The sequence below is a fragment of the Delphinapterus leucas genome, chromosome 1 (assembly GCF_059928025.1).
Source record: "Delphinapterus leucas isolate spDelLeu-1000000601 "Yukka" chromosome 1, BTC_Dleu_Yukka2, whole genome shotgun sequence".
NCBI lineage: Eukaryota > Metazoa > Chordata > Mammalia > Artiodactyla > Monodontidae > Delphinapterus > Delphinapterus leucas.
This window is the reverse complement of record NC_143129.1, coordinates 111513412-111534577: the sequence shown is the minus strand read 5'-3', so window position 1 is coordinate 111534577 and position 21166 is coordinate 111513412. Positions and strand designations below refer to the sequence as shown.

Here is a 21166-nt window from a genome sequence, read left to right as displayed (position 1 = left end):
TATTACATAGAATCAATTCTCAGATGTCCCTGCTTTTTGCATTATTTGATACATATTTGCCTTCCTTTTTGTTACTCCATATAAATCAGTACTGGATCCCCTTTTTTGGATGTTATTATATATTAGGTTTTATAAACTAATTTTTACATTACCATGATTTGGATGATAAACTTACCATTTGGGGAGATAGTGAAAAGAAAGGGATATGTATTTTCCCATATGAAATATTTATAATTATTTACACCCTATTTTGCAGATAATTGCATTAATGGCATTTTAAAAATTGTGTTTGTTTTTAGTAGATGGGTATATAATTTCAGATTTTTGCTAATATTGAACTAATTCCTTTCTGTTAAATGTGTCTTCATAGATTACACTCACTCTGCTTGCAGAAATACTTATCAGAGCTTTAATGGTGAGTATCCTCTTTCATTTGCTCTGAAATAAGTTAAGGGAATGCATTTCAGTTTTTCTCTTCATCCATATAAAGTACCAGTGTAAAAAGGGAATTGTGCCTTGTTTCAGGCATTGTTTGGTCTCTTCATGTATCAGCGTTAATGTTGTTATACTATATATATTATTTGAGTTAGATAATTTGGGATCAGAAAAACTTAGGGCTATTGAGATTAATTTGACTCTGTTTTATTTGAATTATGAATCCTTTAATTTATTCCAAAATCCTGACTGCACTGAGTGAGGACTTAACAAGCAGCTAGCTGAGTTATTTTTGTTGAATTAGAGGTTTTGGTATTGAGTAAAGTAGATTAAGTGGATTATTGGCTTTGTTTTATACTGCTTCTTTTGTAACATTTTGACCTTGTTTTTGAGGTCATTTGCTTTAATGTGTCCAAATGTGTTAGTATATAAAGAACTGTCTAGAGGAGCACATAAAGAAGCCTGATTGTTTATTGACATAAGAGTTGTGACTACAGAGCTAGGTAAAATCATAAGAGGTATGCAGCATACAATTGGGGTGGGATTTTGATAGTTATTAGAGTTAAGGCTTTACCAGTCAGGATAATAACACAAAAAGAACATGGAACAATTCAAAGAGGTTAAAAAGCATTATATGAATGACACCAGGGAGTGGAATTAAATATCCTAATTGCCAGAGAAATGCAAAATTCAACTGTTGTACAGGATGTAATATATTCACTAAATAAAACTGAAGTAAATGTACTACTACGTAAAGAAGACCATGTCATTTTATGGGAATAATTAACATTCAGTTAATTTCTATTTATCGTCTCTAAGAATTTAGAGAAACTTTGAATTTGATGTTGACTAAAAAGGTTAAACATATAGGAAGTAGTCAATGTATATTGAGTGCTGAAAAATATATTTTCGAGCAGCAGAGTGATATAATAAAATTACCAGAAGAAGTTTAATTTTCATCCACATGTAGGTTAGATTGAAAACTGGAAAATTATCAAGAAGGCTGTTTCGTTAATTCAGGTGTAAGGATTTTAGACCTTGAACTTGGGAGGTGATGATAGTAATTTTAAAAATATTAAGCTATTTCTTGAGAAAATTAGCAGAACTTTCAGGCTGCCTAGTAGTGAGTAGAAAATTGAGAAGGATGAATAAAAATGAATCCAGGATTTTAAACTGGAGTCAGTAGGACTAGTACTTTCACCAAAGAGGCTTGGAATAATAGAAGGCCATGATCTCCAGTAGGATGTAAGAGAGAGTTGAATTTAATGCCTAAATATAGGGCTTTGAGATGCAGAATCATAGAGGGCCAGAAGTTTATTTTCTTAATGTACAGTGTTGCAAAAAGAGTTTCAGAAATTTCTGTTACTACTGTTATGACCTTCTTTTTAAAACATGCACTTTATTTTTAATTGAAGTGTAATTGACATATAACATTATATTTCAGGTGTACAACATCATGATCCCATATTTGTATACATTGTGAAATGATCACAATAAGTCTAGTTACCATCTATCACCACACATAGTTTTCCTGTAATGAGAACTTTTAAGATTTACTTTCTTAGCAGCTGTCAAATATGCAATACACTATTACTAACTATAGTCACTGTGCTATACATTACATCCCCATGACTTGTTTATTTTATAACTGGAAGTTTGTACCTTCTGACTCCCTTCACCCATTTCACCCACTCCTATACCTACCCCCCTTCTCTGGCAACCACCAACCTGTTATATCCACGAGCTTGGCTTTTTTATTTGTTTTGTTTTGATTTGATTTGGTTTTTTTAGATTCTACATATAAGTGAAATCATACAATATTTATCTTTCTTTGTCTGATTTATTTCACTTAGCATATGCCCTCAAGGTCTATCCATGTTGCAAATGGCAAGATTCCATTCTTTTTCATGGCTAAGTAATATTTCATGCATATACATACATATATATCACATCACGTTATCTTATCCATTAATCTATAGATGGGCACTTGGGTTATTCCATATCTTAGCTATTGTAAATAATGCTGCAGTGAAAATAGGGGTGCATATATCTTTTCAAATTAGTTTTTTACTAATGTTATGACTTATTTTTCTCTTAATTTAGTTCCAACAGTGGTTCTCATTTAAGGGTGATTGTTAGACTTCCCTGTGGAGCTGTTTCAAAGTGTATCTGTTTAGGTCATACTCTAGTCCCCTTGAATCTTAATTTTTAGGGTAAATGGTCCCAACTATGTAAGTTTTAAAGAACTACTTTGAATGATTTTGGAATGCACCTTTAGGTAAACACCACTGCTTGACACCACTTTGAGGTCTGAGTTATCTACATTTTATAAATGAGGAACTTAATTTCAGGGATGTAATTTGACTTCAACAGATATTTATTGAGTGCTGTGTATCAGATATTGTTCTTGGAGCTATCAGTATAGCAGTGAACAAAATGGACAAATATTCCTGCCTTTGTGAAGTGTACAGTCTAGTGGGGTGAAATAGACAGTAAACAAGAAGTAATATATATTGTACTATTGCAATTGCTAGGAGAATAATAACACAGGGCAGGGTGTGTGTGTGTGTGCGTGCACGCACACGCCCATGTGTTACAATTTTAAAGAGATTAGCTAGGGAAAGCCTCACTAAAAGGGTAACTTTTGAGCATAGATTTGAGGGAGATGAGGATGCAAGCCATGAAGCTATCTAGGGGAAGAATGCTGTAGACTTCAGGAAATAAAAGGTGTGTAGTAGTTACCAGTTGAAGCCAACAATGCATTGATTGTTAGTGTTGTATTTTCCAGCGACTGAAATGAAGTAGAAGACACTGGAAAACATGTCAGGCTACAAATTTCTTGGAAGGAAGTTGTATTTCCAGTGTCTTCATATTTCCTTCTTGCTTTAAAATAATTCTTCTTATATAAATAGCAGACAAAAAAAAGGAAAGCATTTTGGGTAGAGGGAAAGCAGGAACAAAGGTAGGGCTGAGTACACTGTGCTTCAGAGAGACTTAAGAAGATGAGCTTGACTACAGCAGATGATTTTTGCTGAGTAACCTTAAAACAAGGTTAGAATAGTGAGGTGTAGCCAGAAGGCATTGAAAGTCAAAGACAATTTGCTTATATCTAGGAAGCAATAGAAAGTGAAGACCTGAAAGAGTTGAGGGTGTGAGCAACACAGATACAGAAGAAGAGCATTCCAGGCAGAGGGAATAGCAGGTGCAAAGATGGATATATGCCTGTTGTAGTCTAGGAACAGCAAGGGACCTAGTATAGCTAGAGTGGAGTAAGGGGAGACCATAGATGATGAAATTAAGAGGCAATGGGGTAGATAAAGTTAAGAGGTAATGGGCAGGATTTTTCAACTTTGGCACTGTTGACATTTTGGACTAGATAATTTTTCATTGTTGGGGGAATGTGCTGTGCATTGTGGAATGTTTTAGCAGCATCCTTGGCCTGTGTCATTTGATGCAGGTAGCACCCACTACCCATTTTGGTGACAGCCAAAAATGTTTTCAGACATTACCAAATGTCCTCTGGGGGGCAAAATTGCCCGTGAGTAAGGGCCACTGGTGTAGGGCCTTATAGATTATCTTAAGGCTTTAGCTTTTACCTGGAGTAAGATGGGAAGCCATTGGAAAGTACTGAGCATTGAACAATTTAACTTACATTTTAACAGAATTCTTCTAGCTATTTTCTTCACAATAAACAGAAAGGGAGCAAAAGTGGAAGCAGGAAAACCAGTTGGGAGGCTGTTGCAATAATGTAGGTGAGAGATGCTGGTGGCCTGCATCATGATGCTAGTGTGGAGGTGGTAAAAAGTGGTCTCATTCATGACTTAGTGTCATACAACTTGTTAGTTATTTTGATCGTAAGTCAGTTGTTTTTTCATACTACTCCACAGCTTTTATCTTTTGATTTAATTATACATGAGTTTTAACATTTGTTGAGCTTATCATTTATATGATAGTGTAATCAAAGCAATAGAACAGATTTGATTTAAAATATGTCCGTTTAATTTTTGAGTGAGTTACTTTCATTTAATATATTTTTTTATACAAAAATAGTTGATGGAATACTATATGTTTCAGGTGTATAACATAGTGATTCACAATTTTTAAAGGTTATATTGCATTTATAGTTATTGTAAAATACTGGCTGTATTCCCTGTGTTGTACAGTATATCCTTGTTCTCATTTAATATTAATAGTAAAGGTATGTTATAGTCTTACAACTTTATTTTTAAAGTGATTTTTAAATTCCTTTGGTAACCTGGAAGAGTATCGTTTATACATAAATGGTCATCGTATAGAATCTATATCCCTATAATCACACTGATTATATGTAATACGTATAAAGACTTTTCCTCTTTTCCTTTTTAATTAACTGAATAGTAACAGTAGTATGAACAGTAAGCCCAAGTCATTGCTATATAAGGATAGCTCTATTAATTTTTGTGTACTCCACAGTGCCTGGCACAAGGTGAGTGTTTAATAAATGTTAGTAATTTATGACTCTGTAGTGAAATAAAAACACACAGAATCAAAAAACTGAAAGATTTAGTATCCAAAGGCAGCCTCTGCTGACTCAAAATAGAAATGAGCAGAAATAACAAAACACAAGTTTTTTTGTTTTGTGTACCTAACTGAACCTAACTCTAAAATTACATTTTAATATGAGGCCTTTAGAGGAAAGCTTTTTATTTTGAAAACTTTATTTTAATGTTGAAATTGTCCCCTATATGAGATGTGAGCAAATTATATTGTATAATTACCAACTCTAAAGACAGATAACTATTTTATCAGTCTAGAACTGTGTTATCTGATATGGTAGACACTAACCACGTATGACTATTGAGCACTTGCAGTGTGGAGAGTCTGAATTGAGGTATGCTGTCTTAGTCTTAGTATGAACTTGACTTGAAGTCTTAGTATGAACAAAAAACAATGTAAAATATCTCAGTACTTTCTGTATATTGATAAACTTTTTGTTATATTAAAATGCATTTGTATGCCTTGCACTTTGAATGGATCTTTTTACGATTTATGATCCTGTAATATCAGGCATTAGTTATTTGAAAAGTACTGGTTTATTGAGTTATTCAGATTTTCCAAATACTGACAGATTTTATTGTACAATGTAAAAAGTCATATTCAGTAATACTAGTATCAACTTTATCAGAAAAACCTTTAAGTATTGGGAAGCTGTCAAGCTCAAGTTTTATAAAATTCTAATTTTCACGTGAGAGCTTGAATTTCATCTTTGGCAACAAATATTGTTACCTGTTTTCTTTGAAGTGAGTTTCACTTCATTTTTGAGAAAGTGTCTGCCGGATGCTCAAGTGTGAAAGCCATAGTTTTTGAATGTCAGTCTTTCCTTTTAGTAAAAATAGTAGTCCTTGTAAAAAGTGGCTAATTCAGTGGCTTTTCCTGGAGAGAACTATGGCACTTAATGGAACTTTATGCACTGATATGCAGCAAAATTGCTTTACGTATACTTTCCATTTTACTGAGCAGAATATCATAAAGAGAGTGTACTCAAAGGTCATGATTTAATAAAATTAATAACTCTTACTGCTTCATCAAGGACATTCTTTAAGCAATGATGGCATTTTTATTATTTTTTACTGCAAGTGTGCAGTACAACTACTAGTGTGGTCTGGTGTCACTGCCTTGATTTGTGCTATAGCACCAACAGTTTTATCCACCAGTGCTTTTGCATCTTCAGTGCAAAAAAATTTTCAACACTGTGAAAAAAGGCAGATAATATCTTAGTACTATTTATAAAAATAGTTTGACCTTGTGTACCCTCTGAAGGGGTCCTGGCAACTCTCAGTAGTCAACAGGCTATTGAAAACTGCTGTCCTAGGGTGCATAAAAAATTTGTGAAAAATCAGACCCTAACCACAAGTCTAGTGTACATTTAAAATGCGGCCACAGGACTTCCCTGGCAGTCCAGTGGTTAAGACTTCACGCTTCCAGGGGACACAGGTTCCATCCCTGGTTGGGGAACTAAGATCTCCATATGCTGTGTGGCGCAGCCAAAAAAAAAAAAAAAAATGAGGCCACAAATAGCAGAATACTGTATAAGGCAGAGTATCATAAATACCATGTAAGAGCTACAGAGTTTTGTAGACATTCAAAAGAAAGATGATAATCAACTGAGACAACATCAGTAAAAATGTTCTTGAAAGGATTAGTATTTGAAATGGACTTTAAAAGATTAGAAAATTTCAACAAGCTGATATTTGGGGTGGTAGAAGAGAGTGTTTCATGTAGAAGCGACAGCACGAAACTAGAGGGGTGGTTATTTATGAGACTTTGGGAAAATCATTTCATCTCTTTGGACTTTTTAGTTCCATAATCTATAAAATGAAACGATTAAATTTGATCATTTAGGTTGCTTTCAGGTTTAAAGTTGCAAGATTTTGTTATTAGGACCTGAAATCATATTTATATGATTATAATTAAAATTTAGCTTTTTTAAAAAATAAAAATTAATGTATTTGCTCCGTGTATATTCTTACATTTATTTGTGCATAAAACTTGGAGAGGATGATAAATGAAGGATCTTAAAGGACTTTATAGGAAACACATTCTGAATGGTTTTTAAAGTTTTTCAATTTTATAATCATAGTAAATTCATTTTATTACCTCTTTTGTTGTATTTGTTTTTCATGTCAGAGGTTGGGATGTAAGTGGAATTACAGTGTAATAAAGTATACTTAAGTGCCTCGATTGTATCATAATTTTTTTAGTGTCTGCATTGCTAGAATTCACATTCATTCCCTTTATTCAAAGTATTTGAGGATTTAAATATTTATAGGCACAGTACCACAGATTGGCCCTACTCTGATTTTACTTTTTAAAGATACCTATTTCAGTTACTGTATGAACTAATTTCAATTGGGCTAATTTAAAATGTGGCTGCTTCTGAGTTTTTAGACATTTTGAGAGGAGTTAGATGTAGAAGACTATACTTGTAACAAAAATTTTTCCTTTTGTTGTTATTAAATACTGACTTTTCTTAAGAATAGGAATTATTAATTATGTACCATGTAGCACCTAACACAGGGCCTTATGGTAGTACCCTAGTCAAATAAACATTGGCTATATTGAAGACAATTTTAATATAGAACTTTTTAGTTGATAATGTTTTTCTTTGAAAAATTAGGTTTCATTAGCAAATTTGATTTTTCAGTAGATTATAATCTGTTTGTTTTTTCCTTCAGTGTCTATTGTGACTTTAGCTTAAACGTTAATGATGAATTATCATCTCAGATGATTGATATGAATATCTTGTGTTTTATGCAAAGATTCCTGAAGAGAATGGTATCTTACTGACCTTTTGCTATTGACTCTTTTAGGAATGGATCGTGATTATGGCCCTGGATCTTATGGAGGTCTGACATTCAAGGATATTTATCTAAACATTCTTCTTTTGAGTGCCAGTAAAGGTGAGCGTCATTTAATTTTTTTCTTTTTAAACTCTTTGTAGGGATGGATCGTGACTATGGCCATGGATCCTGTGGGGGTCAAAGATCCATGGACTCCTACCTAAACCAGTCATATGGCATGGACAGTCACAGTGGTGGTGGTGGGGGTAGCAGGTAAATTGCTTCATCACTTGGCCAAATAATTAGATGACTGTAAGATTCTGGATATTCTAATTTCCTATTCCTTAGGCATGTGACGCTACTTGAACTTTGCTATTTAGAATCACCTTAAATGTTGAAAGGTGTTAATGGTTCTAAAAATTATCTCAGCATCACTGGCAGACATTAGGAAAATCTCAGGAAAACCTTTATCATTTCATTATAATAGAGTAAGATTTTCTGTCTTTAGCAGTGAGCATTTTTTTTTCTTCTTTTACTTTTAACTGCTTATCAATCAGAATGTCCTGAACAAATGATATAAAAATGTTATTGGAAATATTATTTGTGAAGCTTTTTCTTATGAATTTCCAAAAATCTTTACTACTGTGGGGTACTCTATAAAGCAGCAAAGCAGTCTTTGACTAGAATGGGTTTAACTGAACCAGTCTAGCAACATTCAGTTTCTAAGAAACATTTAAAATAGTTATTCTTTTAATTTTAATTTTAAAGTAAGTTACAAGAGCATATTGTAATAATAAAAGTGTTCTTTAAATCATGTCTAGATTATTTATTGGCAGGTACTGCTTATACCAGAAACACTTGTACTCTAGACTAGGAACATTATATTAAAGCCATGAGTATGATACCTTTTCTTATTTTAATGCAGTAGAGTTTAGGTTGTACTTATGTTTCACTGTCAGTGCTGTGTAAAGCTTAAACCTAGTTGAACTCCTACAGGCTTTAGGGTTGACCACATTTCAGGTCAAGGGGGGTCTACTTTTTGAGGCACAAAGATTCCTACTAGATAGAAGTAAAACTAGTTAGGAAACATTTGAAAGTATTGTCCTTCTTCATAAATTGAAGGATCTGGATTCCTTAAGGATGGACTGAATGATGCTTACTTTTCTTTTTTCTGCTTCAAGTGTGCCATTATGGTTTATAGTAGAGAAAAATCAAGAAAATAGTTACAACAATTTTGCTTACGTGATAGATGTTTTGAAAAATGTAGTTGAAAAGAGGAATAATTTTTATATGGTTACTAGGATTCAGAAGTAAATATTACCTTCTATTTAGTGATCTGTAAATAATTGAAGTAATGTAACACATTTAAATGTTTTACCATATCTCTTCCTGCCCTATTACATTGTAAATGTAATGTGCGTAAACTATGTAGATGTTATCATTTATCTCGTGTAATTGTGGGCCTTTATAAAACTATGTTGTAAGATAAGCGACTTCTGTAATCCATGCTTTGGTGAGAAGTAAGATGATTTGTTTCTTCTGTTGACTCTATTAAAACCTTGAGGAGACTGTACACTCCCTTTTTTAGAGTAGCTTTATGTGATAATTTTATGTGATACTAGGGAATAATTTTTTGATAATAGGGAATAATTTTTCAAACAATTGAAGACCTTATAAAATGTATTCTTTCTAATCTGCCTTGAAAATTCATATGCAGAGGGTATATGTTGGTGGTCTTTTACTTTTATGTTCTATTTTATGTGCTTATCCTTCTAGATTTGTTAGATTTATTAGTCTACAAGTAAAAAGTGACTGAGGATTGATTATTGACCTTAACCAAAGTTTGGCACATTGCCAACCAGATAACTCTCCCAATTTTGACTGCTGTAGACACAATGAAGCAGTTTTGTCATATAGATTATTGGGGGTGCAAATGGATCTCTTCTGTGTCACAAGTAGCCTACATCTGTGTAGTCTTCAATTTGTGTCCCCATTGAAAGCCAAAATGTTGTAAATATTTTGTATTTTCCAGTATTAGGGATGGATTCAAAGAAAGTTTGAGTAGTTTGTGAACTTTAACAAATGACTTTTCCCAAGACTAGGGCTGGGCTTAAATAATGACAGACAAATCTTTTCTTTCTAATAAAATAGAAAGCTGCCAAAAAGCAGATTTTTAAGCTAAGGTTTACTTAACTCAATTCATATTTAAACACTGACTCAGATAGCTTTCTATCTGGTCTCATGTTGAACTGCCCAGCCCTAATCAGGTGTGAACAAAAGTAGAACTGTGCAAACCAGTATGGTATAAATGAATTTTAGTTGATAAATGTCATCTGATAATTTGTCTTTTGAATTGTCTAACATTAGTAAGCTTACTTTTGTTTTTTCCCTCACTGTGCAACTCTTCCAGGTTTGGACCTTATGAGTCTTACGACTCCAGGTCTTCTCTGGGTGGGCGAGATCTGTACAGATCTGGCTATGGTTTTAATGAACCCGAACAAAGCCGCTTCGGAGGTAGTTATGGTGGTCGATTTGAGAGCTCCTACCGGAATAGCCTTGACTCTTTCGGAGGTAGAAACCAGGGCGGGTCTAGCTGGGAAGCACCTTACTCCCGTTCAAAATTGAGGCCTGGGTTTATGGAGGACAGAGGAAGAGAGAATTACTCTTCCTACAGCAGTTTTTCTTCACCCCATATGAAGCCTGCACCTGTAGGCTCTCGGGGGAGAGGAACGCCTGCTTATCCTGAAAGTACGTTTGGAAGCAGAAACTATGATGCTTTTGGAGGACCATCAACAGGCAGAGGCCGAGGCCGAGGAGTAAGTACAACAGAATCTTTTCAGATTCTTTTCACTAGTCACTCTTTTAAACCCTTTCAAGACCATGGTTTTCAACTAGAATAAACACTGTTCATCCCAGTGTATTTTGAAGAAAAGCTGAGTCCTAAGCATAATTTTTAGGTTGCCTATAAAAGTTTTTCCACCTCAGAAAATACGTGACAGTGTGAGATGACTGTTTAAAGTTTTGCCAAATCTCCCTTTATTAAAAAGGTGAGGATATTAGGTTTGGTCTAAAAGGGGTTAAAAGGAGTTGCATTTTTCCTTGTAAACACTAGCAATTTTGCTAGTGGGACAGTTCTTGGATTATGTAAAGGTAATGAACCCTTCTGGAGTTTTTGAGTAGGTTAAAGGTGCAATGTATGATAAAATGTGTATACTTTGCTGCTAAACTCTAGCACGTAGAATTTCTTCAAAGCTTCATATTTCACATTAAACACAAGAGACTAAAAGTCGGTGATAGTTGAGGGTAGCTTAGCCATGTTTACATGGTGAAGAAGTTGATATATATAATAGGTTGTAGATGATTTGTGGTCAGTATAATTTTGCTAACTTACTCTCTTACAGTATGTTCTATTGCTGGGTGTTCTGTTTTACCTGTGTCACTAGTTTTACTATTGAGAAATAATTTCCTCCCTGTATAAACATGTCTACGGCTTCTTCCTAGGAAGTAATATTTTGTAAATTACTGCTTAAATGAGTAAATATACTAGTCTTCAAGTATTTAATTTCAGGATATATAGTATAAAGATTATGCCTTACATTCTCAGGTAACTTGACTGACATGAAATTTTACCTAGTAAGGGTATGTAGATTGTGGAGTTACTATGCACTTTGATCCTATAAAGAATATTGTATTTTTGCTATAACATGAGGAGTGTTTTATTTTTTTTAAGTCAGTTGCTCTTAATATTCTGTTTGCAGAGGAAAGTACTTCTGATAAAAAATGCTGTAGGGCACATATTTTTAACTGCTCACTAGCCTTTGGTACATCAGTGTAGTTTGTCATACTTGTGTAGAAATTTTGCAACAGTTGTAGAAAATTTATAACAGTTACTCTTTACTTATGTAAAATGCATTGCACCTTTAATGGATAATTGATGAAGATTTTTCTGATGTGACTATGTAAATTACCTGGAAACACTAATTTATTCAGGTCTACTAGGTTAGATAGGTATTCCTAAGCATAATATACAAATGTAAGCAACTGATATGTTGCTATTCTACCATGCTTCATGATTGTAGATTAATTGAAAATAGTTGGGATAATAGGCTTTGGGTTTTGAAATTGAAAATCTATTCCAGTTGGAAAATTTGGAAAACTCTTAACGTTTTCCATTAGGCAAATGATTTTTTCCTCAATGAGACTTCAAATATCAATTTTGTTTTCATGATAGAAAAACAGGTATTCCTGTTCTTTGTTTCCACCATTCTAGTCGGAATGGACTTTTCTTTCTTTCTTCCTGTTAATGACATAGATGAACAAATAGGGCTTTCTTTTTTTAATCTTCACTTGTACAATTCCCATTGGATCCTTCTCTTCAGATTACTCCTCAATCTTTATCTTCTAAAAGTAGGGTTAGTAGAGTAAATTTCTATGAACATGTGGCCTTTTGGTGTAGTGGATTTTGTTAACGACAGGAGAAGAGGAAGGGACACAAAGAGTCGTTTGGTTGCATGACTCTTCGTCTGTAAACTTTTGCTTCTTGGGCTTCTGGGTCAGAATATGTTTCTCTAGGTAAGAATGTGAATGGAACGTCAGATGCAATTCTTTATCTGAAGTGTGTCTTGGAAGTTGATGCATGGTTATGCTTTAACTCTCCTATTTCATACTAATGTTCCATCTCGCCTTCTCATCCCTTTTTCAACAGGGAGAAATCCTAAATCATTTCTGGATCTTTTTTTACTTCAAACTTCAAATATGGTCTTCTTTGTGTATCTTAGTTTTAAGCCAGGTTTTAGTAAAATAAAGATTTCTTTTAAGGTCTTTTCATGGGAAAACATCGATTAGGAACTCTGAAGAGGAGTTGTCAGAGAGTTGTACAAGTGGTAATATTCTGACAGGCACATATGTTGTTTATGATCTCAAGTAATTTTGAATTGTAAGAATCAAAAAACAGGAAATATTCATATTTGTTCTTCTGGAAATAAAAATACTAATTCAATGGATTTGAGCTCATGTAATAATTTACAAAGTTTTTCAATGTATTCAGAGTGGACTTGTAAAATTTAGTTACATTCTGAGGAATTTTCAGGTGAAAAATTTTAGATAGGTAACATAAATTATATATGAATTCATACGTTATCATTGGATATTGTGCTAATATTTCTTGATTTCACAAATTTGCAGCATATGAGTGATTTTGGAAGCATTCATAGACCTGGAATTGTTGTTGACTATCAAAACAAACCCACCAATGTGACAGTTACTGCTGCAAGAGGAATAAAGAGAAAAATGATGCAACCATTTAATAAGCCTGGTGGAACCTTTATCAAGAAACCCAAGCTAGCAAAACCTGTGGAGAAGATGAGCCTCAGCAAATCACCCAGTAAGTAAGAAAACATAACCTTGCTATGGTTCAAGGTACTTTTTATTTTTTTTAACTCAGTGCATTTAGATAATTTTTCACGTTTATATAGAGAAACAGTATAATAATTACAGTTATAGAAATCAGATCTGCAGATGCCCTAATCAGTCATGGATATCAAAATTACCGAAAGATACTTTTTAAATTCACATGCCCTGGTTCACCCCTCTTCGCTAAATCTTGATTTAGGGTGGAGCCAGAATGTCTATATTTTTAAAAAGACCTCACACATGATTTTGATTCAGACTCCTTTCTTGGGTGTTATATTTATTGTTGGATATATTATTGAAGAAGTGGTATGTTACATTACATAGAATCCCCTTCATGAGGTCAAAGGCAAGAAATTTTTCATGGTCCTTGGTACCAGGAAAAGCTGTTCATTCTTCTAGAAAATTAATTTGTTTTTTATCTTCTGGACATGATTATTCTTAGAGATAATCATATTTCCATTTTTACAGTGTTAAAAATTGAGAGCCAGTCTGAAAATGAAATTAAGAAAACAATTTAATTCAGTTAGCATCAAGAAGAATTGAATACTCAGAAATAAATTTAACAAAAGAAGTGCAGGGCTTCCCTGGTGGTGCAGTGGTTAAGAATCTGCCTGCCAATGCAGGGGACACGGGTTCGAGCCCTGGTCCAGGAAGATCACACATGCTGTGGAGTAACTAAGCCCGTACGCCACAACTACTGAGCCTGCGCTCCAGAGCCCGCGAGCCACGACTACTGAGCCCGCATGCCACAACTACTGAAGCCTGCACACCTAGAGCCTGTGCTCCACAGCAAGAGAAGCCACCACAATGAGAAGCCCGCACACTGCAATGAAGAGTAGCCCCCTCTCGCTGCAACTAGAGAAAGCCCATGTGCAGCAATGAAGACCCGACACAACCAAAAATAAATAAAATAAATAAATTTTAAAAACCCGCAAAACTTATACTTTGAAAACTATAAAACATTGTTGAAAGAAATTAAGGATCTAAATAAATGGAATACTAAATAAATGTTCATAGATCAGAAGACTTAACATTATTAAGATCGTAATACTCTCCAAACTGATCTACTGATTCAGCCCAATCCCTATCAGAATGCCACCTAACTTCTTTGCACAAATTGACAAGTTGATTCTAAAATTCATAGGGAATAGCAAGGGACCTAAAATAGCCAAAACAATCCTAAAAAAAGAAGAACAAAATAGAAAGACTCATTACTTCATGATTTCAAAACTTACTACAAAGCCACAGTAATCAAGACAGAGTGGTACTGGCACAAGGCCAGACATATAGATCAGTGGAAGAGAATTGAGAGTCCAGAAGTAAACTCATAAATCTGTGGTCAAATTTATTTTAGCAAAAATGCTAAAATTATTCAATGAGGAGAGAATAGTCTTTTCAACAAATGGTGCTGGAACCAACTGGATTGCCACATGCACAAGCTAAAATGCAACACCTAAATGCAAGGACTGAAACTATAAAACTCTCAGAAGAAAACAGGGGTAAGTCTTCATGGCTTTGGATTTGGCAAGGAATTCTTAGATATGACACTAAAAGAATGAGCAACCAAATAAAAAATAGGTAAATTGGACTTTATCAAAATTAAAAACTTCTGTGCTTCAAAGGACACCATCAAGAGAGTGAAAAGACAGCTCACAGAGTAGGAGAAAATATTTGCAAATTACATATCTGATAAGGGACTTGGCATCTAGAATATATAGAATTTTTAAACTCAATAAAAAGACAAATAGCCCAATTGAAAAAAGTGAGCAGAGCATCTGAACAGACATTTTCCCCAAAAAGATATACAGCACACGAAAAAGTGCCCAACAATTAGTTAGCAGGGAAATTTAAATCAGGACCACGATGAGATACCACTTCATACTCACCTGGATGGCTAGAATCAAAAAGATAATAACAAGTCTTAGCGAGGATGAGGAGAAATCAGAACCTTCTTATACCACTGGTGGGAATGTAAAATGGTCCAGGCACTTTGGAAAACAGTTCCTCAAATGGTTAAACAAATTACCATATGATCCAGCAGTTCCACTCCCAGATATATACCAAGAAAAATGAAAACATATGCCTGCACAGAAATTTGTGTACGGATACATATAACATCATTGTTCATAGTAGCCAAAAGGTAGAAACAACCCAAATGCTCATCAGTGGATAAATGGATAAACAAAATGTGGTACGTCCATACAGAATAGAATGGTAGAATATTTTCCAGCCATAAAAATGGAGTGAAGTACTGATACATGCTACAACTTGGATGAACTTTGAAAAGATTAATGAAGTGAAAGAAGCCAGTCACAAAAGTCCACATAATATGATTCTTTTCATTTGAAAGTGTAGAATACAGAAGTCTATAGGGATAGAAAGTAGATTAGTGGTTGCTTTGGACTGTGGGGTGTGTAGGGAGTAATACCAGGGTACCAGATTTCTTTGTAAGGTGATGAAAATGTTCTAGAATTGATTATAGTAATGTTTGCACATACCTGTGAATGTTCTAAAAAACATTGGATTACATACTTTAAATGGGTGGATTGTATGGTTTATACTGAATTACATCTCAATAAATCTTTAAAAAAAAAGTTCAGACCAGATTACTCTGTTTCTTTTCTCCGTCATTGTATTTTACTTAACTTTGTAATGTATCTCTAAATGAAATCAAGTACATTTGACCAAATTAGATTGTCAAGAGGATACATAAATAAAAGGTAAGGAGATGTCTTTCTCAGCATTCATTGTGAAAACATAATAACAAAATAATATACAACAAATACTTTGCCTGTTTTTGACTGTACACTGAATTATTTTTTGGTTTTTTATATTTATTTTACTTTTGCCTTGATGACTGAAAAGCATTTTATCTTTCCAAGTTAGGTGATATTGCAAGGGGGCAAAAATTACTCTCTTCTTTAGAATTAATATTTGATTGCCTAATCTTGTTGGGACTGGAGGAGGTTAAGATCATTGTAATGAATGAATATTCCAAATTTTTCTGGTCTAGTTTTTCAAATTTTTTACATCCAGTTTTAAAAATAAGATATATATGTATATATATATTTTTTAACGTCTTTATTGGTGTATAATTGCTTTACAATGAGTGTTAGTTTCTTCTTTATAACAAAGTGAATCAGTTATACATATGTTCCCATATCTCTTCCCTCTTGTGTCTCCCTCCCTCCCACCCTCCCTGTCCCACCCCTCTAGGTGGTCACAAAGCACCGAGCTGATCTCCTTGTGCTATGCGGCTGCTTCCCACTAGCTAGCTATTTTACGTTTGGTAGTGTATATATGTCCATGCCACTCTCTCACTTTGTCACAGCTTACCCTTCCCCCTCCCCATATCCTCAAGTCCATTCTCTAGTAGGTCTGTGTCTTTTTTCCCGTCTTGCCCCTAGGTTCTTCATGAACTTTTTTCTTTTTTCTTAGGTTCCATATATATGTGTTAGCATACGGTATTTGTTTTTCTCTTTCTGACTTACTTCACTCTGACAGACTCTAGGTCCATCCACCTCACTACAAATAACTCAATTTCATTTCCTTTTATGGCTGAGTAATATTCCATTGTATGTATGTGCCACATCTTCTTTATCCATTCATCTGCTGATGGACACTTAGGTTGCTTCCGTGTCCTGGCTATTGTAAATAGAGCTGCATTGAACATTTTGGTACATGACTCTTTTTGAATGACGGTTTTCTCAGGGTATATGTCCAGTAGTGGGATTGCTGGGTTGTGTGGTAGTTCTATTTTTAGTTTTTTAAGGAACCTCCATACTGTTCTCCATAGTGGCTGTACCAATTTACATTCCCACCAACAGTGCAAGAGGGTTCCCTTTTCACCACACCCTCTCCAGCATTTATTGTTTGTAGATTTTTTTGATGATGGCCATTCTGACTGGTGTGAGGTGATGCCTCATTGTAGTTTTGATGTGCATTTCTCTAATGATTAATGGTGTTGAGCATCCTTTCATGTGTTTGTTGGCAATCTGTATATCTTCTTTGGAGAAATGTCTATTTAGGTCTTCTGCCCATTTTTGGATTGGGTTGTTTGTTTTTTTGGTATTGAGCTGCATGAGCTGCTTGTAAATTTTGGAGATTAATCCTTTGTCAGTTGCTTCATTTGCAGATATTTTCTCCCATTCTGAGGGTTGTCTTTTCGTCTTTTTTATAGTTTCCTTTGCTATGCAAAAGCTTTGAAGTTTCATTAGGTCCCATTTGTTTATTTTTGTTTTTATTTCCATTTCTGTAGGAGGTGGGTCAGAAAGGATCTTGCTATGATTTATGTCATAGAGTGTTCTGCCTATGTTTTCCTCTGAGAGTTTGATAGTGTCTTTTTTAATCTAATTACAACATTACAGACATTTTAATGTATCATATTTGAAAAAATAATTGATATTGCAAATGTTGGATTTTTTTCCTTAAAATTATAAGTTATAATACAAGACTCAGGAACGGTTTAAATACTATTCTTAAATCTCCTTTCCTGCCATGCTTTGCGTGGGACATCTGTATTATTTAGTAAAAAATAGCAATATTCTGGAATTCAGGAAACCTGCTAATAGGTAGAGTGTGTGTTAGTAAGGATAACTTTTATACTGTGTTAGTTGATAGATTGCTGTTTACTGAATTGTGTACTCTAAATATTTCTAGACTAGGCAATTCAGTTGATCCTCTTGGGATAGATTTCGAAGATATATTTTGCAAGTATAGTTAAATAAATATTGCAGAGTTTGAATCAGAAACTGATTTGCCACTAAAGCAGCTATATGTGACCCAACTTTTTTTTTCTTTTTAGCAAAACTTGAGAGAGCAGTGTAGTATAACTAACAATGAAGCCAAAATCCTGTAGTCAAATCAGGCTTTCACTGTTAGGCATGAGGTGGGCATTGTGAAAGATGTCTGCTGAATATTTAGGAATAAGAAGTCTTGCTACACTGTAGTATATAGACTATATGATTTTTTGAAAAGCAGTAGGAAAGGAACCGTACTCAGTCATTTGGATAGAGGTACAACATATATCGTAGTTTTAGCACATGAAGGGAAATGGAACTGCTTCTAGTTTAACGTCATGTACAAGTGGATTTTATACAGAGTGAGGATTTGAGGGGAACTGAAGGAGGATATTGAAAATGGTTAATAAAATAATAATGTACATTTAAGCTCTTATAAAATGATGAAAAATAGGGCTTCCCTGGTGGCGCAGTGGTTGAGAGTCCGCCTGCCGATGCAGGGGACGTGGGTTCGTGCCCTGGTCCAGGAAGATCCCACATGCCGCGGAGCGGCTGGGCCCGTGAGCCATGGCCGCTGAGCCTGTGCGTCCGGAACCTGTGCTCCGCAACGGGAGAGGCCACAACAGTCAGAGGCCCGCGTACCACAAAAAAAAAAAAAAAAAAGATGAAAAATAATCTAGATATTGAATTTTAAGGTATTTTATATAGTTTTGAAACATCCCACTGTATGCATAGCAAGTACTTAATATTTGTTTACTGTTAAGTTTATGAAATCCCCAGGTGTTCATGATTTTGTATTAGATATTTTTCCAAAGGTAATCCAAAAGGATAAACAATGTATAAAACAAAAAGTTTGAGGGCAGATGAGGTTTTTTTTTTTTTAAGTCTAAAGTTAATTGTATCATAAGAAAGAACCTTTTTCTTTTAATACAATGAGATATCACTTCACACCATGTGAAGCCGATGGTCTTAAAAATAAAAAAAGGAGGGCTTCCCTGGTGGCGCAGTGATTGAGAGTCCGCCTGCCGATGCAGGGGACACGGGTTCGTGCCCTGGTCCGGGAAGATCCCACATGCCACGGAGCGGCTAGGCCCGTGAGCCATGGCCTCTGAGCCTGAGCGTCCAGAGCCTGTGCTCCGCAACGGGAGAGGGCACAGCAGTGAGAGGCCCATGTACTGCAAAAAAAATATAAAAAAAGGAAAATAACAAGTATTGACGAGGATGTGGAGAAATTAGAACCCTCATACAGTACTGGTGGGAATGTAAAGTGGTGCAGCTGCCGTGGGGAACAGTTTGATGGTTCCTCAAATGATTAAACGTAGACTGACCATATGAACCAACAATTCCACTCCTAGATGCATACTTCAAAGAATTGAAGAGAAGTATTCAATCAAAAACTTGTATATAAATGTTCATAGCAGCATCATTCACAAGTGTTAAAAGGTGGAAACAATCCAAATGTTCATCAGCAGATGAATGGATGAAAAAAATATGGTGTATTCGCACAATGGAATATTATTCAGCCATAAAAAGGAAGGAGGTACTGATACATGGTACAACACATGGGTGAACCTTGAAAACATTATGCTAAATAAAAGAAGCCAGACAAAAAAATGCCACGTATTGTATCCTTTGTTTATATAAAATATCCAGAATAGGAAAATCTGTAGAGACAGAAAGCAGATTGGTAGTTTTACCAGGTGCTTTAGTGACTGCTTAATGGGTATGGGGTTTCTCTTTGGAGTGATTAAAAAGTTCTGGAACTAAATAGTGGTGATGGTTGCACAACATTGTGATGCACTTAAAGCCACTAAATGGTACACTTTGAAATGGTTAAAATAGTGCATTTTGTACTGTGTATTCGCATTAAGGCATGTTTTGAGAAAAAGAGGAAGAATCTGCTTTTGTTTTAGAGTTTATACATTTTAAGAAATTTTGGGAGAGCTGCTATAATAAATGAGTTTTTGTATCCAAGGCTCTCTTTCTAGTGCTCATTGTTTTTCCACATTCATGCAAGGTCAGGTTATTTCCGTGTTTCCCAGAGTGTGGTATTCAAAATTATTTTAGGTGATGTGGATATTATTGCTTAAAATGAGGATAAGAAAAAATGAGCAGATCTACAGAAAAATATGTAGCAGATAATAACATAGGTGAGAAGTAAATAGGCAAAGTTCATGATGATGTTATTCACATGAATGAAGTTTCAGCAATGCTGGGTAATCTCAAATTCTGATCTTTGTGGTGAGTTCAGTTTAGATAATGACCGTCAAGTAAATCTTGTATGTCTATAGTTTATGAACTGGGGACTGGAAAAGGAGAATGGAAAAATGATTTTTATTTTTAACTCTTTTGTCTGATCCCCTAGCAAAAACAGATCCTAAAAATGAAGAAGAAGAAAAGCGACGAATTGAGGCTCGGCGAGAGAAACAAAGGCGCAGAAGAGAAAAAAACAGTGAGAAATATGGAGATGGATACAGGTTTGTGCTTAGTAGAGTCTGAAAATTGGACTCATAAAAACACTGTTTCCGGGGTTTGGGGGTTGAAAAATTGAGTAGATGGCCAAAAGGTTCAAACTTCCAATTATAAGATAAATAAGTTCTGGGGATATATTGTACAGCATGGTGACTATTGTTAACAATACTGTATATATATTTGAAGTTGCTAAGAGAGTAGATCTTCAAAGTTCTCAGCACAAGAAAAAAATATAACTAGTGAAGTGTTGGACATTAACTAAACTCATTGTGCTCATCATTTCACAATAGATACGTGTATCAAATAATTATGTTGTGCATCTTAAACTTACACAATGTTATATGTCAATCTCAATAAAACTGGAAAAAAGTTAAAAAAGAAAAGATATTTTTTAAAAAGCTGTTATTATTGGTGTCTTAAGCTGGTGCTGTAGTTGTGTAGAGTTAGCCTATGTTTGATTCCTGTCTCAAGGATATTGACATATTCAGTTTGCTACTCTCCACCTCTCCCATAGCTATTTGGTTGTCAGGGTCTAAAAGAATGCTGTATAATTGTCCTTGGGACTTTCAAGCCACTGACAATCACTCTACAGATTTTAAAACTGGAATTCCTGATTTTTTACGTGCACAAGCAATAATCTATCTGGCCAAAAGAGATTGTGATATGTCATTAATTTTATGATACAGACTGATTTCCGAGATGCAATAAGGAAAAATATGTCTTAGAATCGATAAAGTATTGTGTTTAAGCAAACAAAAACAAAAACCTGTTTCCTTGAAAAAGCAGATA

General features: G+C 34.6%; 1 protein-coding gene across 4 annotated transcripts in view; it reads left to right on the top strand.

The window, feature by feature from the left end:
• The window catches only part of ZNF326 (zinc finger protein 326), a 36445-nt gene that overhangs the window by 1728 nt on the left and 13551 nt on the right, over nt 1–21166 (top strand). Inside the window, exons 2-7 of one of the 4 annotated variants that reach the window (XM_022553320.2) lie at nt 371–415; nt 7785–7820; nt 7916–8027; nt 10429–10570; nt 12939–13137; nt 20271–20382. In XM_022553320.2, the coding sequence (XP_022409028.2) occupies nt 371–415; nt 7785–7820; nt 7916–8027; nt 10429–10570; nt 12939–13137; nt 20271–20382 (646 nt within the window). Of the gene's footprint in view, nt 1–370; nt 416–7784; nt 7875–7915; nt 8028–10164; nt 10571–12938; nt 13138–20270; nt 20383–21166 lie in introns of all 4 variants that reach the window. The other 3 variants (XM_022553319.2, XM_089919876.1, XM_022553324.2) reach the window with 3 other exon arrangements.